The following is a 16,856-nucleotide window of genomic DNA, read 5'->3' on the forward strand; positions in this document are numbered from 1 at the left end:
CTGTGTTGTGCGGTGCATAAATTAGGATCTTTATCTCTCTCTCTTTTTTATTTTTTAACAAAAAAATCATTTAACTCGAGTTTAGGTACTAAAAAATCAGTCATTTTTTTCTAGAGTTTCAGTCAACAACATTTGGCTCGATATTGTTTCAAGTGTGAACAATACATGCTTTGATTTGAAGAAACGATTGATGCAATTCTAAGTTACTGTTAAAGGATAACATTCATATGTAACTCTATTGCGAGATGCCTTTTATTTTTTAGATCGGGTTGAAAGTTCCGGTAAAATCTTATTTACACATACATACACTTTGTATGTACATGTCTTCTAATCCTTCGAATGGGAAATAATTTATTGCGGTCAGAGGATATTGTTCGAGTCATAACTGTTGCAACAATGACCTCTGCTTGGACCACAAAGGGTTCAATGCAAACCTTGCACTTCCCGGACGGTAAAAAAAAATGCTACCTATAAATTTTGACAAAACTAAAGTTCAGTGTGACCATGTCGTTAGATCTCTTCCAGGCTGCATGTTTCGCGTCTGAGGGTGCTGGAGCCTTAATGGTTCCATCGATAAATCCGATCTTGTTCTTTGCGCTAAGACCCATGCGCATAGCACGGCTCCATTGTCCGTAATTGTTTCCGTCAAGTGTTTTGGAAACTAGGATCAGTCCCGGATGATCCGAGTGGTGTAAGGTATACGGGTCTGAGAACTCCATGGAATTCTCGGCTGATTTGATTTCAGGTTTGGTTGGTTCTGCCATTGTGGTGGCTATGGTGTTTGAGGAAAGCTTATTGTGGCGGAAGCGTAATAGAGTCACCAAGATCGGTGCTCTGATGCCAAGATAAATTGTGGAATTGTATATTTCATTGATATGAATATTGAGATACAGGGAGATCGATTTATACAGAAGCTATAAGCTATATTAGGTAAACAGAGTCTATAATCAAGCTAATTGTATTTACATCCTACAATTACTCTAGCCCAAGAGTTGACCAATCACCAAATGCTAGAATAGCTCACAATCAGATCATGAGATTATCTTTCCTTTAACAGTAGACCTGTAAACTCGACCCGATAAGCTAATGGGTCATCCGAATTCGACCCGTTTCATCCGTTAACAATATTTATTATTATTTTTTTTGCATAGAGTTTATTTTTTGTTGTTAAAACTTTATTGGAATTACTAAAACATCTTCAACTAACAGGTTGACCCAAAATGACCCGTTATTTAACGCATTCATCCGTTAGCGACCTGACCCGTTAAGCATCCACCCAAATATTAATATTAATAGGTCGGGTCAGGTCCAAAATGCCAGGTCTAAAGTTCAGGCTGGTAAACCTGAAATCGGTAGAAACTAGGGATGGGCAAATACCCATTGGTTATGAGTAACCGCGGTTACCCGCCTATTTAAATTAAACGGTTACGGTTATGGGTAACCATTTAGATAAATAAACGGTTATGAGTATAACCGTTTACCCGTGAAATTTAAATGGGCGGTTATAGGTATTAACCGCGGTTATAAACGAGTAACCATTTACCAATTTATTTTATATATGTAAAACTAACACAAACCATGTTCTCGTTCCAATAATACTTAGCACCCAATAAATTAGCAAGGAATTCATCGGTCATTTTCTCAATAACACTGCTACAAAAATGATGATTCTCATCATCAAGGAATTGGCCAAATTAATTTAAATTTCTTGCGGGTAACCGTGAAATTGACAGAAATGCTTTGACAAAAATGTCTTCTAAACAATTTTTGTAACCCAATAATACTTAGCAAATATTATATTTACCTTCATTGGTAACAGTTAAAAATATCGTCCGTAAACTATTATTTCAATTATTAGAATGGTATAAGGACTTAAAAAATTAAATTATGGAAATGTATGATGAATGTACCTATAATGGTGTTTAATTGTTAAAAAAAAAATTATGACAATTTTGTTTTAATTTCAAGTTGTTAAAAAACATGTAGACGGGTGAAAAAGGGGTAATAGTAAAAAAAAAGAAACATAAACGGTTAAAAAGGATAAATGGGTAAACGGGTATTAAACGGTTACGGTTAAATGAGTATGCGATTATGGGTATGATTAACCGTTTATAAACGGTTATGGGTATGTGTATAACCGTTTAGGCAATTATCCAACGGGTAAACGGTTATACAGGTATAAGCATAAACGGTTATGGGTAAATAACCGTGGTTACCTGCCCGCCTTAATCGTTGCTCATCCCTAGTAGAAACCTTCGCGCACATATGTAACTTATGTCAAAGTGATCTGAATATATGTACCGGACAGGATTCTAGTTGCAAACGATGGATGCTAGATGATGTGTCTATCGGTCGATGTAGTGCTAGTTGTAACTTACGCATCAAGTCACTAGGAACTCTATGAACAACTTTCACAAGAACTTTTTTTATTTGGTTGAAACGTTCACACGAATGAAATTCACTAAAGTATGAACAGGAAGGGGTCATCACCGGAAACCAAAACCACAAGATGATCTTGCATATCGTCAGATAATAGGGTTAGGCAAGTTCCGTCTGCATCACAATCTGTATTGAGATTTGCTGTCAACAAAAGCTTGAATTGATGGTTTTCTCCCAAGAAAGTCAGTTAACAGTTGAATGGGTTCCCTTGATCCTCCTGGGGCCAGTACCTTGTTTTTGAACTTCATGCCATTACATTTGTTAAGATCTTAACTCTCATGAAACTTTGAAGCAGATATATCAGCAGCAAAAACCTCACTCCAAATACGGCTGTGACAAGTGGCTTCGTACCATTGGCACTAGTTGGAACGCTGAGCTGGATCGACATCTTCCAACAACTTGGGAGATATGTTGGACCCCGTGGCCAAACTCATGGAAAAGATTCACAACTTGGGAGAATCTCAGTAGTGTAGGTAACGCCACTAGAATCTGTCGTCATCCATTCTTCGTTGATAATGCACCATTTGAAGAGCCACCACACAGGTATGATTATATTTTCTTTCTCTTGTGTACATATCAAGGTAGAAATGACCCAAAGTTCACCGAAACTTGAGTTGACGCAAACATCAGAATGCCAAACCTCAGCATCTTCAATTTCTTTATATCCTAAACCAAAGAGGTATTGCACTATCTTGAATACCCCAGATAGAACCAAATTTACTAGAAAGTATTGTTTCTGAGCTCCGAGGTCCACGTTAAACTGCTGTGCTTCAGCCTTGTTGACATAATATGGCAGATCCTCAATTCCAAACGAATGGTCTCCTTCCTCTTTTCTCTTCAAATCTGGTAGCCAAGTCGGTTAAACAAGGAGATGACCTCTAAGAACTCAAAAAACCTTTGAGGGTGCCTCTGCCTTTCTAAGATCAACTGCATAGTCTGCATAACTTGAATAGCCAAGTAACCGAGCAAATTTATGGCTCATTTGGACCAAAACTTCTAAGATAAAACAATCAAATTCTCCACCCCTCTTTCCATAGGCCACCGCTTCCATCCTCCTCCTTGTTCCAGCCTCACAAAGTTCAAGTACAGCTGCCAAATGATGACTTTTCATGGTCACCTTGAATAGTTACCATCTGCAATTTTGCCTAAGCTCTTAAGAAACTCTGATGGTAACCCGGCCAACACAGCCTCGGTGAAGAGAAGAAAACTACCGTCCTCATTTAAGTTTTGAACATACAGCAAACTCAGCTCATCGATTTGGACTCTCGCGCGCCGCATTTCCTCCGTCTTAGTTAACGTAAGATTTATTCTGTTGCGTTCAAACTCTCTCATCAAACGCCTGAGTTCAGTGCTTTGCTTCAGCATTCACCCACTCCTTTCCAGCATCAAAACAAATATGGACTCGGTCTTGGACACGTTTTTACACAAGTCGGGTCCAACTTGGACCGCTTTGAAAATTCAAAGAATTGGATGGGCTAGGAACTACAGTCTAGATCCACGAGTCCAAAGACCCGTATGACCAACCGTAAACAATCACAACTATTTTTTGGCGCGGATGACAAGTATTGCATGAATAATAGTGTCATTCAACGTACTCAGTGGCAAGTTAAGTCTTACTCAAGTTTTTCTCAACTAAACGGAAGATTTATTTATTTTTGCTCAAATTTTTATTTGATCAGTGAATGGCAAGTTAAGTCTTAATCAAGTTTTTCTCAACTAAACAGAAGATTTATTTATTTTTGCTCAAATTTTTATTTGATCAGTGAATTATGTTTGTTGTGTTTTTTACTAAACTCTCTTGTACTCACCAAACCAATGTTTTTTAAGTTGGATATTCCTCAAACCGCATGATTCCACTTATATTCCTCAAACCGCATGATTCCACTTCCCAGTCGCTTTCTTATACGGGATGACCCCATGTTTGGTCTAAATCCTGACCAGACAAGGATAAGTTTTTATAATTTTAATGTGAAACAATATTTATGTAAAAGATGAATAAAAATAATTAAAACTAAGGGTAGTTCAGATTAAAAATTATTGAATCGTTAATGTTTAAAAGTGATATTGAGTTCAATAATTTGATTAATTATCCGATGAATATATTGCTGGTCACTTTTAATTAATTCAATAAATTGGGACCAAACATGGTCTATCATGGAAGCAAAAAAATAATGACAGACGGGTCATATTAGCTTCGATTGGCGATAAGCCAAGTGATAATTAAATAAGATTTAATTATTGTAAACCAAAGTACCCCAAATAAAATAATTGGGTATGATTTATAACGCAGGAATGCCAAAAATTGGCATTGGGTAGAAAAAGGGTTGCGGCCCAGCCTTATTAGGCAAGCTGCAGTCTACAGACAGGCCTTGCAGCACGGTTGCATACCTTATGGGCCTCGGGGAGGCTACAGGCCTCAAGGCCGTGGGTTTGGGGTGAGCCCAGCAGCAAGGGCTGTTGGTTTTGGCCAAAAAGGAGTAAGGGATGCCCGCCCATTCGAAGGCTGGTTTGCGGGTTTGTGCGGAAATCCCAACCAAAGCTGGTTTTCGGGTTTTTAAGTTGATAGAGGCAAGCCCAGCAGCTCTAAGGCTGTTGGCAGTCTGGGCTAAGTGGTGAGCGAAGCCCAGTAAGCTTTTGGCTTGTTGCAGGTGGGCCTAAGGCACATACTGGACCCAACAAGATGCAGGCTTGTTGTAGGGTGGGCCGTGACACGGGACAAAGCCCATCAACACACGAGTTGCTAGTTTTTGGGCCATAGGCGTGAGGGTGGAGCCCAGCAAACGGCTGCAGGCCGTGCTGGAGGTTGGGGCTGCAGGCCCAATCCAAACCAATCCTAGGCCAGAGGCTTGGTTGTTCTCGCACGCAGCAAGCCCATAGGGCTGCTGCCTTGGTCCAGATGTCAAAACGACATCGTCCTGGTGGCATGCTCAATGTGGCTGGGCTACAGGTAGGGGTGGGCATAAAAACCGCCAAATAGGAAAATTGAATCAAACTGTGACAAAAAAACCGTAAAAACCCGTGTTGACCAAAAAAGTCAAAATCGGAACAAAAATCGAACCAAACCGTTTCAAACGATTCCGGTTCCAGTTTGGAAATATTAAGAACCGAAGGAACTGGACCGAACCATTTTTAATATAAATGATTTTTTTATTATTATTTTTATGTGCATAAGCTCAATATTTTTCTTCACTTCTCTCCCATTCCTTTGTTGTTTTATCACTTTTCTCCCCCTACATTATTTTTCTCCATTCTTTTTCAATATATTATGCATTATGTACATTTTAGTTTTAGTTTAAGATCCACACTTTGGTCTTGATATGAACCTTTTTATCTTTTGATTTATATTTATATGCACACTTTCTATCTTCCGGTCACAAATCTTGTAGATCTAGTAGTGGAAACTCAAATTTACTTGAATTTATGGTTGAAATATGTGTTTGGTATTAGAATTTGAAAATTAGAAAAAACATATATATATAATTTTGGTTAGAACCGTAAACCGGCGTGAACCGAACTGTCATGAAACGTATATATATTGGAAGGAAATTATAAATATAGAGGTTTATGCATCATGGAGAATCTTTTCATGTTTCGTGGACATTTCAAATATCTTACTTTATTTTAAGAGTATCTAATTGCCATAAAAAAAAAAACCTTTGAATTTTGTAGAAGAAAGCCTCCTCCACAATCCTTCAGTTCCTTAGCTCTTGGTAAGAGTGTGTTGATAACATGTTGTATGCCTAATTTACTGAACTATTATAAGGGAATAGGGAGGGGGAGACCGGTGGTCAGAGAGAGAAAGAGAGATTTAATTGTGAGGTGTGTATTATATCACATCATTGTGTCTTTATTTATATTAGTAGGATATGTTAAATCCTAACTCTAATAGGATTATAACTCTGATAGGATAATATCTAATCCTATAGAATGTTCCAATATATCCCTAGATACACTAGAATTTACATAATCACATTCATAATCTAATATGACTGCAATAATATTTACATTAAGGAGGTGAATTTGCGCTAAATCACACAATAGGGCGGCCATAATAAATTTGTATTAATTTCGTCATTCATAAGGGTTAAACTTAAAATATCTTACTTACAAGTAAGGACAAATAACATTTGTTTATATGCCCGGGAGCAATGCTCCCGAAATAAAGAAACGGCTAGCCCGAAAGCTCTCAAACGCCCGCCGTTGAAACTGGTCCTCGAGTTGTTGTGTTAGGCAGGTTCAACCATGATTCTTTTTAATTCTCACAAAGAGTTGGAAGCTTGGTGAAAACACCAACACCATCCTAGGAAAGTCCTCTCTACTTTGTAATTAAAATCATTAAGTAATTAGCAAAAGATTTATTTTAACATTGAAGTGAACAAAAGCCACAGTCTATCCAAATTCGTAGTGTTTTTTTGGTACCAAAATTCAAACAATCGAACTATTTAGGACAAGTGGTTATAGCTCAGTTGGTTAATATAATTTGCTCTTCATTCAAAGTTTCGTGTTTGAATTTTGGGTTATAAAAGTTTTTTTTTAATATAACAATGTATTTGTATTAAAGGGTGAGAGATTTGTACTAAGGCACATAATAGGCCAAGATTTTTTATGGTGCTCCGATGTATTGGATAATTCAAAATTTTCAACCATTAGATCTTTGGTCAAGTATACAAAGGTAACGGCTTAAAAATTTGAAGTAGCCTTTATTATGGAGCACCAAAATTTTTGCAATTGGCCAGCCATAATACTAAACATATATTAAGTGTGCATTATTAGGATACCAAAACATGTTTTATTACCTACTAGTAGTTTTTAGGCCTTTTACAGTAGGTTGAGTGATTGTGATACTTATTTATAGGAATCAAGCAACCTGAATTTGAAACGTATAACACTACTGCTACACTAGTGTGAGTTAAATATATTTACATCACACTCATGAGTTTAATATATTGAACTACAAGTTCTATATATTAGTATCACACTTAAATTTTTTGGTTCACTATAAGAGTATGATTCTTATATGAGTTTAATATATTGGGATTATACTCACTTCTTCTGGCCTACTGTGGAAGAAAAAATTTACTTTTGTTTATCGATACTATTTAATAGTATTGTTTGTCATTTATAAGTGAAAAGTCTAATATTAGGTGGATAATACATAGATACTCACCAGTGAGATTCACCTTTTGAGTTTTGTCCAATGATAAATAACACATGTTTTGTTGTTTTAAAAAACAATGAACATCTCATTAATTTTTCTTGGGTTTTAAAAACGAAGAAACACATTAAATTTATAGATTTTTTTAAATAAACGATATTATTTACATTAAGTAAGAAGGGGTGGATTTAGCCTCATAATAGATTAGCAATAATATGGTTAAAATTTGCTTTTAACGAGAATCGAACCTAGCACCTCTCACTCACAAGTGAAGAATATCATTAGATCGTAGTATTGAATGAAAAAGAATATCTTTAAAGTTCTAGATTTAGCTAAATCAGGTGTACTCACTTTCTGATTTTGCACAATAAAAAATACCTCTTGGTCATTGTTTTTAAAATCCAAGAAACACTAATAACTTTTCAATTCTTTAAATAATAAAATATACGTTAAAATATCACAAAAATTAAAATTATTTAATTTTTGTGCATATAGACCCCACGCTGATCTTTTAAATTTGTTTCTTCCAAATTTGTTTGCTTACTTTTGGCTCAAAAGCTTCCTTCCCACGTGCCCTCCCTCTCTGGCGTTTTTGTGAACCTTATGCGCCTCCTAACCTCTCTCTCTCTCTCTCTCTCTCTCTCTCCCCAATCCTCCTAAAGCATAACGCCAACATACAACAACCCCAAGAACACAGATTTGGGGATAACGAAACTCCGAGGATTCAACCCAAATCGACGAAGATAACATCTTCGGAGCTTCGTTTATCCAATTCTATATCTCGGGTCGGATTCTGTTCCAGCATCGATTGCCCATCTCTCCTTCTCCAGCTCCAAAACGGTGCGTCTTTTCTGCTATCCTCTCAGCTGCTTTTACATTCCATGGCAAAACAATGCTCTCATGCTTCCAAGTTCGATTTTTTTTTATTCGTTGTAATTCGTTTGTGATATGGGTACCTTGTGTTTTTGCTCAGAAGTGGATTTTTCGTGTAATAATGTATGATGGTAACTGAAATTTGTAGAGATTATTAAGAAAAGTTGCCTAATTATGGTAAAAAAAAAAATCAAAATTTAGGGGATATTTAAGCGTTGTTATTGTGTATGTAGCTAAAAGCTCACATCTTTGTGATGAAATTCAATTTTTTGTTACCATTTTTCAGGTTAAAGAGCCATACGCCTCGGCCCGGAGTTGAACAGACTCAGGAGCAGTAGGTTTTAGGTTAATGTGGTAAATTAGATGTGCTGAGAGTGATGAGACTTTGTCTTCTATATCAAATTTCGGGTCTGGTTTTCTTTGGGAGGGCGATTGAATCAAGGGTATTTTACATAAGGAGCTAAAATGCGGTCCGGGATACTTCCCAAGGTGAACACTGCTGTATGTTCTAGTATTTGGAGAGTGATTGGCGGGAGCAGGCCAGGAAATTCCAAAACTTTACTACCTTGTCGTGGGAAATTCTTGTCTCGGAGTTTAGGGTTGTCTTGTAGTTTACCGTATTCAACCCCTTTGATATCAGACGCAACTAGACATAGTTCCAGTCCTCTGCGTAAGGGAAAATTTATGGCTGCTTCAAGTTCGGCACCTGTCTTTGGAGACGTTTATGTTGATGACTTAATTTCAAGTTGCGGCAATTCATTAGACCTGTCAAAACCTACGGGTGTTTATTTTAATGATAGACGGCAGAGCAGTTTCCAGAAAGCCAGCTTGAGTTTGAGAAAAAAGGAATCATTCAACAGCCGTCTGATCTCTGTGCATGTTGGTCCTTGGTTGAGAAATTTTTATACCACATCTTCTATGTGCTACGCTACTGGTGCTGCTCATAATGTGACATTTGATGGAAACTCCAATGATGAACAACCCGCAAATTCCACCATTTTGTCTGACCAGTATGTGCTCTCATCTGTTGTTTACTTTGCCTCTTTTGTTGTTTGGCCTTCATTTTCATTATCTTAAGAGTCTTCAGTGTGTTTTCATATGCTCCACACTCATGGATTCAATTCTTTTTGTTTGGAAAGGAATTAAGGGTTATCTTCTGTGTACTTGTGTGCTCGCTTGTTCGTTTATTTATTTGGAAAAAAAATTTGAACTTGGCAAGTCCCAGTAGGTAGAACACACGGGCTTGATTAGTGTTTACTTCTTTTGAATTGAGCAAGAACAATCTCAAACCAATATAGGCGATTGGTGTCCTTGATGCTTGTATATATAGCAAATTAGAAAACACACCCCCACAACAATAAATTTGATATAAAAACATTTCAAGAACTCAATTGGGCAAAACCCCCCATTGTTATCCACTTGTCATGTTCTAATTAATTCATAGTTGCAAAATTCCTTTACTGCTCTTCTACCATTGCAAAGTAAGAAGGGTGTTAATCTAAAGCATTGGGTTTGAAGTTTTTTTCTCTAAAGTGTATTCTTATCAAGGGCTTATCTGTGAAAAGGCCTTTTGATGTATATTGCTTGGTTTCATTTTCAGACCAAAAGCTCTGAAGCTGCTTTCAGGATCATGTTACCTGCCACATCCAGATAAGGAGGCGACAGGAGGAGAGGATGCCCATTTTATTTGTGAAGATGCACAAGCAATTGGTGTAGCAGATGGTGTGGGTGGATGGGCAGATGTCGGTGTCAATGCAGGATACTTTTCTCGTGAACTTATGTCTCATTCAGTGAGGGCTATTCAAGAGGAGCCTGAGGGCTGCTTTGACCCTGCCAGGGTGTTGGAGAAGGCCCACTCATGCACCAAAGCAAAGGGTTCTTCAACAGCTTGCATCATTGGCCTAACGGAAAAGGTTTGTTGTTTTCAGTTTGACTAACCATTCCTGCCGACCTCTAAAATTTATTGTCGGGATGCTTTTTTCATTTTGATTATTTAAGAAAGATGTGACCTGGTTTGTAGAGACAATCATCTGTGCCTGCCTTATACTTCTGAAATAAATTTACAGAAATGATCTTAGTGTTTATTGTCTATCCATTACTATATGCAAATCAGGGTTGGGAATGTGTCAAGGAAGAACGTAATTACTTCCCTAAACTGGACTTAATTATAGAACGGTTCAAGAGTCTTGTCATAGACCATACCTGCTTTGTAGAAAACCACAAATTGACGAACACCACATAATTACTTCCTTCAATTGACTGTTGGCTTGGCATGTTAAGTTGCAAGCCTTACTTGTATATAAGTGAAAGTATATCGAGTAACCTTGAAATATATGTATAGTAGAGATCAAATATAGGCTGGAGATGCTCAGCCCTGGTGATTCAAACTTGAACAGTATGCATGATGAAAGTTAGAACAACATTTTTGCTGGTCTGCAAGATTCCTTGAGTGGTTTCCTGAGAGTAATAAGCCAGGAAACGTTTACATATGGTAAAAATGAGCGCGTTTCTCACTTGATTCTACTTCTAACAGGGACTACAAGCTATTAATCTTGGGGACAGTGGATTCTTAGTTGTTAGAGATGGATGTACCGTCTTCCAATCCCCCGTGCAGCAACATGGCTTCAATTTTACATATCAGCTGGAAAGTGGCAGTGGGGCTGATTTACCAAGCTCTGGACAGGTCAGTCAATTATTGAGTGCCATAATAGTTGTCACTTGCGTAACCAAAGTAAAACACAGCCACCCCTGAATGAACTTGCTTTGACTGCATACTTTCTAAAACCGCTGCTTCCGATATACTTGCAGTGGAGAACTAGCCTTAAGATATGATATATTGTATTTTCTTAATCCCAAAATTTGTGAAATCGTCGTGAGCTTAAAGGTTTCTTATCCCCATCACTCTTACTTTAGATGTGACGTCAACGAAAATGTTACAGTATGTCACTTTCCCATTGTAAAATTCCTTGACCAACTAGCTTCTAATTGCGACTCAACTTGCACCAGGTATTTTTGATTCCTGTTGCCTCTGGGGATGTCATCATAGCAGGAACGGACGGGTTGTTTGACAACTTGTATAACAACGAGATTACTGCTGTTGTCGTTCATGCGGTAAGAGCTGGCTTGGCACCACAGGTAACTGCTCAGAAGATAGCGGCTCTGGCGCGCCAGCGAGCACTGGATAAGAACAGGCAGACACCATTTTCAACGGCAGCTCAAGAAGCAGGGTTCCGTTATTACGGAGGCAAGCTTGATGACCTTACCGTTGTTGTGTCCTATGTAACTGGCCCCACTAAGGTGTGAGTGAGTGAGTCTTGTAATCGGGCTTAGAGAACCCATTTCGTTTGTAAATCTGTTCTTCACATCTGTTTGTAAGGTGGCTGGTGGAGCTGAGAAGCTCATTACTCTTGATTTTCCATGAAACCCACATAGAGCTGTAATTCCATGGGTTTTGTCGATTGCTATCTGAGATATGATTTTCATTAGTGTCAAACATTATGCATTTTCACTTTAAATAAGTTCCTTTTTAGAAATCTAAAAGTGTAATTTAACAAACTATTTTTCTTTGAAAAGGACGATATTTACATTAATCTAATTTAAAATACACGGAGGAGGATGATATTTTACTTTAATTTATTTCAACTAAGAGGAGTTCAAACTTACTTTTAGGGATTACCATTTGTTTTAGTCAATTTGACTACGCTAAATGTAGTTTGACTACGCTAAATTTAGTCAATTTGACTACGCTAAATTTAGTCAATTTGACTACGCTAAATATTCGATTCAGCGTGTGATCAAATATTCTTTAAACAAGTTATGTTTCTTATGTACAAGTTAATGACCTTTATCTTCTATTTTTCTCTTATCTAAATTAAAGTAAAATTTGTTTTGGATTTAGGCCATAGAAGTTTATTACATTAAAAAACGTACCTAAACTTAGACATAGGAGGCAGCAAAAGTTATTATTCTATTAACAAAACATGCACCAACCCAAACTCAAAAGACAGAACAGACGAGCTAACTAGAGAAACTAGATCTCAGTTAAACCTTCAATGCACTCAGATACCTCCTTCCCTCATCCGCATTGACGCCTCCGCCTCCACCCTCTTGCTCCTCTGGTTGTCCTGCTCTGCCTTGCCTTTCTTGTTGTTGTCTTCGAGCCTCTTCCTGCTCCCTCTGCGCATCTTCCTCTCGCCTTTCCCATTCCTCTTGTTGCCTCCTCTCCCTCTCTCTTTCTTCCTCGTGTCTTCTTTCATCGCCTCCTTGCCTGCCCTCCTCTTCTTGTTGCCTACCCTCCTCTTCTCTCCTTGCTGCTTGTTCTTCTCGCTCCCTTGCTGCTTCTTGTTCTTCTCTCTCCCTTGCCGCTTCTTGTTCTTCTCTCTCCCTTGCTGCTTGCTCCTCTCTCTCCCTTACGGCTTGCTCCTCTTGTTCCCTTGCGTCTTGCTCCTCTCTCTCTCTTGCGGCTTGCTCCTCTTGTTCCCTTGCGGCTTCCTCCTCTCTCTCCCTCGCCGCTTCCTCCTCTCGCTCCCTAGCGGCTTGCTCCTCTTGTTCCCTTGCGTCTTGCTCCTCTCTCTCTCTTGCGGCTTGCTCCTCTTGTTCCCTTGCGGCTTGCTCCTCTCGCTCCCTCGCCGCTTGCTCCTCTCGCTCCCTAGCCGCTTGTTCCTCTCGCTCCCTAGCCGCTTGCTCCTCTCGCTCCCTCGCCGCTTGCTCCTCTTCTCGTTTACTTGCTTCCTCCTCCTTCTCTCTCTCTTCCTCCTGTCTCTCTCTTTCCTCTTCTTCCCTCTTTCTCTCTTCCTCCTGTCTCTCTCTTTCCTCTTCCTCCCTCTTCTTAGCTTCCTCTTCCTCCCTTTTCTTTTCTATCTCTTCCAACATCGCTCTCTCCTCTTCTTCAGCACAAGAAGTACAATCTATTATAAACGAATCAGCCTGTGCAGACAAAAGCTGATCAATGGTTGTGCTGGTAACATTAAACGACGCCGCCAAGACTAGTTTGTCCAAATTCTGCAGAACCGAGTATTTTCCGGCCAAAAACTGAGGATAGTTTTTCTTTTCTGTTGTGCTAAACCCCATGAACACAAGAGAGTCATTGTTAAATGACATCTGAGCCATTGGATGGAACCTAGGCACAGAGAATACATCTCCTTCATGAACCCTAAACCGCATGTTTCTGCACTCCGATTTATTTGCTTCGGTGCTTGAACAAACCACTCTAACCATCCCGTGCCCTTGTAGTACTACTGTTATCTCAGTTGCCCTTGGATTCCAATGAGGCCCCATCATTGACCCCTTAAATAAACAAAAAATAAATAAAAAAATTCCACATTAATTAAAATTAAAGCATTCGACTGGTTATACACTCTAATTAACATTAGATCAAAGACAGACCTTTGTCAAATTCACCATGAAAAAACCAATGTTTGATCCCTTTAACAAGTGGGAGCTTTTCTTGTTCACAGTTAGGCTCCAACCATTGCAATTCTTGAAATCCGGATCCTCATCAAAAATATTATATGCTGTTGTTTCCTCCTTCTTCTTACTGTTGAATGCAATGCCATCATTTCCTAGTAGAAACGTTTTGAGGAATCGAGCCTCCAAATCCCAGAAAGTTTCTTTCTTTGTTGGAATTGCATGGACAAAGGCGGATTGGTCCGTTCCATTTACTATTGATTCTATCACTTCCTCAGAGACCTAATAATCAACAACCATTTTGCATGAAACTAAAAATGCTTATTTCTGATGACATAATGAGAACTTCCATTGTTTGATTCTGGGTTGGAGTGGCTCATACCTTAAAAGCTGACCGAAGCAATTTCGGATCAAATCCTCGGACCAGGTCCCTAATGCTGGAGTATGCCCCTACTGCTGGATCCTGCACAAGTTTTGTCGTCATAATAAAAAGGAAATTTTGATAAAAATGGATGAAAATGTCCTAACAATTTATGGTAAATTACGAAAGTAACAAAGAAAAAGAATCAGAAATAGGCCTTCTTACATATAAGTCATCATCAGAGTTGCTTGTAAAGATTGCATTAATTCTCAGCTTCTGGCGCTCAGTCTCTAAGTTACTTTGTACAAAGAAAACAGAGCCAGGGGTGAGCCTATAGAGATCACCTCTCTTTATATCCACTCTCCTAATTTTATCATCATCAGTCCAACTCAACCTCCCACTCCCTAACACCCAAAAAACAACAATAAGAAGACCAACTAAGATAAAATAAATTGTAATTTTATCATAATAAAACTATTTATACCCGCAAAACTGGCACACTTATTAATACTCTTAACATATACCCTCTAATGGAGATGAGTTGCTATTGTACGTGGGCCTTTGTTTGTACAATTGTATAGGATCAAAATTAAGGAAATTTTCCCTCACAACATAAAAATGAATTAAGATGTTTTCATCAGGGTTTTATATTCACAGTCGGAAAACATAAGTATTTCTTGGACTTGAAATTTGGACCATTAATCAAGTTTCAGATTCGTAAGCATTTCTTAGATTGCGAATTTGGGCCATTTGTCAAACTTTCTGATTCACAATCGTACAACATAAGTACATGCATTTCTTGGACCATGAATTTGAACCATTTCATCAAGTGTTCAGATTTACATGCATACAGCATAAACATTTTTCAAGATGGTGAAATATGGTTATTTATGTTTCAGATTCATAGGAGGGCAATATATATATATATAAGCAATTCCCAACGCAATGAAAGGGTAAATATTGTAAATGTCGGTTTCATATTCACAATCAAACAACATAAACACTTCTCTAACAACACCAGCCTGGCTCCTAGTAATCATTTGATGGAATACTTGTTACCTGTGTTGACATAGAAAATCATGTCTGCATGCAGAAGAACAGGAAGGAAGAGTGAGTTGGGTTCCAAAGTAATGAACTGAATATGGTAGGGTTTCCTGTGTCCGTCATTCACATCAACGGACCAGACCTCTCCGTACTCAGTCGAAACCAGCGACCGCCGTTGATCTTTCTTCACCAGAGACCCAGCCGGAGCACCACCTTCGCCGCCTGAACCAATTTCCCCTTCATTTTTCAGTGCATTTGCTGCATGCAAAGACACAGAAACAGAAAGGAGGAAGAAGAAGAAGAAGAAGAAGACGAAAGCTTTTCTGAACATTTTGTTAGATTTGCATTGAATTGAAAGGAAAATAGAAGAAAATTGGGTTTAGATAAACGAGAGAGTAGGCGTTCCAATCCGGAAAGAAAGTAACGTTGTCTGTTTGCATGGGCACGTGGCCGTTGATCGAGGCACGTGGCATGTGATTAGGTCTTTCGTCTACCCGTGGAGACCATGCAGTTGTTGATGGAACACTGACTTTTTTTAGGTCAAAGGGTAGATTTCATTCCCAAAAAATTATACAACCAAAGAGTATATAGTTTAGTCTTTGAGAAAAAAAATGGTGGAACCCATGAAAGAAATTAGCTTATTGAAACAACAATGGGGGAAATTTGAGGAAGCCAAACAACTACTTAGAGCCATTGCTGGATGAGGTGCATCGGCAACAAAAGGTTAGTAATGGGGATCCTTCGGGACTATGAAAGTAAATTGTGATGGTACGTGGTTAAAGAAATCCGGACGAGGAGGGTATGGATGGGTGGTACGGAAGTTCGCAAGCATTTTTTAGGGGGCTGAGGGAGTGGGGAATTTCTCATGCAAATCTAGTCTAATGGCAAATGCGGAATCGGTGCGCGTGGCTTTGTTGGTTTGTATTGATATGGGGTTTGATGCAGTTCAAATTGAATCAGATTCTAAAAGAAGTGTGGATATGATTAACGGCAAGGCTCAACCAAATGTTGCAATTGATGCACTCCTTCTTGATATTCAATATGGGAAGCAGTGGTTAAGGTCAGTAGATGTCATTTTTGCTCCTCGTATTTGTAATACGGCAGCACATCTAGTGGTCATGTTTGCCTTATGGGAGGGAGGCTCTTATGGATGAGACTATTTCGAGCCAAAGTTGTTGTTTAACATTGTGGGTGCAAAAATTAAGGCTCAAGCAATGAGCCGCAATCTAAATTTGGGGGAGTGAAGCTAGAATAAAAGAGCATGATCAAACACTTCTATGGAATATGGTATATGGAGAAATAGAGGGAAAGTGGAACTTGGAGCCCAAGTATTATATGTCTATAAAGGAACTAGAATCCCACGAGAACAAAGGAAAAAAGGGAAGTATCAGATAGTTTTACAATGTCTTGCAATTATTTTGAACAAAGACTAACTTGAGTGTCAGAGTGTTTTTTTGCAGGTCCCCTCCTCCCTTATTGATGGCGAGCGAAGATGGCGTCGTGGACTTCTCATCACAGTTACATGATTTACTTGTTGGAAGATTGGAAGATCTGAATTTTTCTAGTCCAATAGTTGGC

At 38.6% G+C, this 16,856-nt stretch overlaps 2 protein-coding genes and 1 pseudogene across 2 annotated transcripts; 1 reads left to right on the forward strand and 2 right to left on the reverse strand.

Moving 5' to 3' along the window:
* Positions 1–2,754: 2,754 nt before the first annotated feature.
* Positions 2,755–4,358, reverse strand: LOC126601189 (probable thimet oligopeptidase; annotated as a pseudogene).
* Positions 4,359–8,142: 3,784 nt separating this feature from the next.
* On the forward strand, positions 8,143–11,960 carry LOC126613908 (probable protein phosphatase 2C 80). The gene is made up of 5 exons (XM_050281523.1): positions 8,143–8,434; positions 8,754–9,477; positions 10,068–10,380; positions 11,001–11,150; positions 11,474–11,960. Exons 2-5 carry the CDS (start codon positions 8,933–8,935, stop codon positions 11,768–11,770), a joined length of 1,305 nt encoding a protein of 434 aa, XP_050137480.1. The 5' UTR covers positions 8,143–8,434; positions 8,754–8,932; the 3' UTR covers positions 11,771–11,960.
* Positions 11,961–12,281: 321 nt separating this feature from the next.
* On the reverse strand, positions 12,282–15,618 carry LOC126613905 (vicilin-like seed storage protein At2g18540). Its single transcript, XM_050281520.1, has 5 exons — positions 15,294–15,618; positions 14,460–14,638; positions 14,256–14,336; positions 13,853–14,155; positions 12,282–13,753 (listed from the first exon to the last, which is right to left on the reverse strand). The coding sequence occupies exons 1-5, from the start codon at positions 15,607–15,609 to the stop codon at positions 12,509–12,511; spliced, it is 2,124 nt and encodes a 707-aa protein (XP_050137477.1). The 5' UTR covers positions 15,610–15,618; the 3' UTR covers positions 12,282–12,508.
* Between the last annotated feature and the right edge of the window lie 1,238 nt (positions 15,619–16,856).

Source organism: Malus sylvestris, chromosome 2 (genome assembly GCF_916048215.2).
Source record: "Malus sylvestris chromosome 2, drMalSylv7.2, whole genome shotgun sequence".
NCBI lineage: Eukaryota > Viridiplantae > Streptophyta > Magnoliopsida > Rosales > Rosaceae > Malus > Malus sylvestris.

What these genes read in the sequence shown, in the direction of transcription:
- LOC126613908 (XM_050281523.1), top strand. Translation starts at nt 8,933, where the DNA reads ATGCGGTCCGGGATACTTCCCAAGGTGAACACTGCTGTATGTTCTAGT. An exon ending in TCATTGGCCTAACGGAAAAG is followed by an intron (nt 10,381 to 11,000) that starts GTTTGTTGTTTT and finishes TACTTCTAACAG; the next exon opens with GGACTACAAGCTATTAATCT. An exon ending in ATTTACCAAGCTCTGGACAG is followed by an intron (nt 11,151 to 11,473) that starts GTCAGTCAATTA and finishes AACTTGCACCAG; the next exon opens with GTATTTTTGATTCCTGTTGC.
- LOC126613905 (XM_050281520.1), bottom strand. Translation starts at nt 15,609, where the DNA reads ATGTTCAGAAAAGCTTTCGTCTTCTTCTTCTTCTTCTTCTTCCTCCTT. An exon ending in GATTTTCTATGTCAACACAG is followed by an intron (nt 14,639 to 15,293) that starts GTAACAAGTATT and finishes TTTGGGTGTTAG; the next exon opens with GGAGTGGGAGGTTGAGTTGG. An exon ending in TGCTTCGGTCAGCTTTTAAG is followed by an intron (nt 14,156 to 14,255) that starts GTATGAGCCACT and finishes GTTGATTATTAG; the next exon opens with GTCTCTGAGGAAGTGATAGA.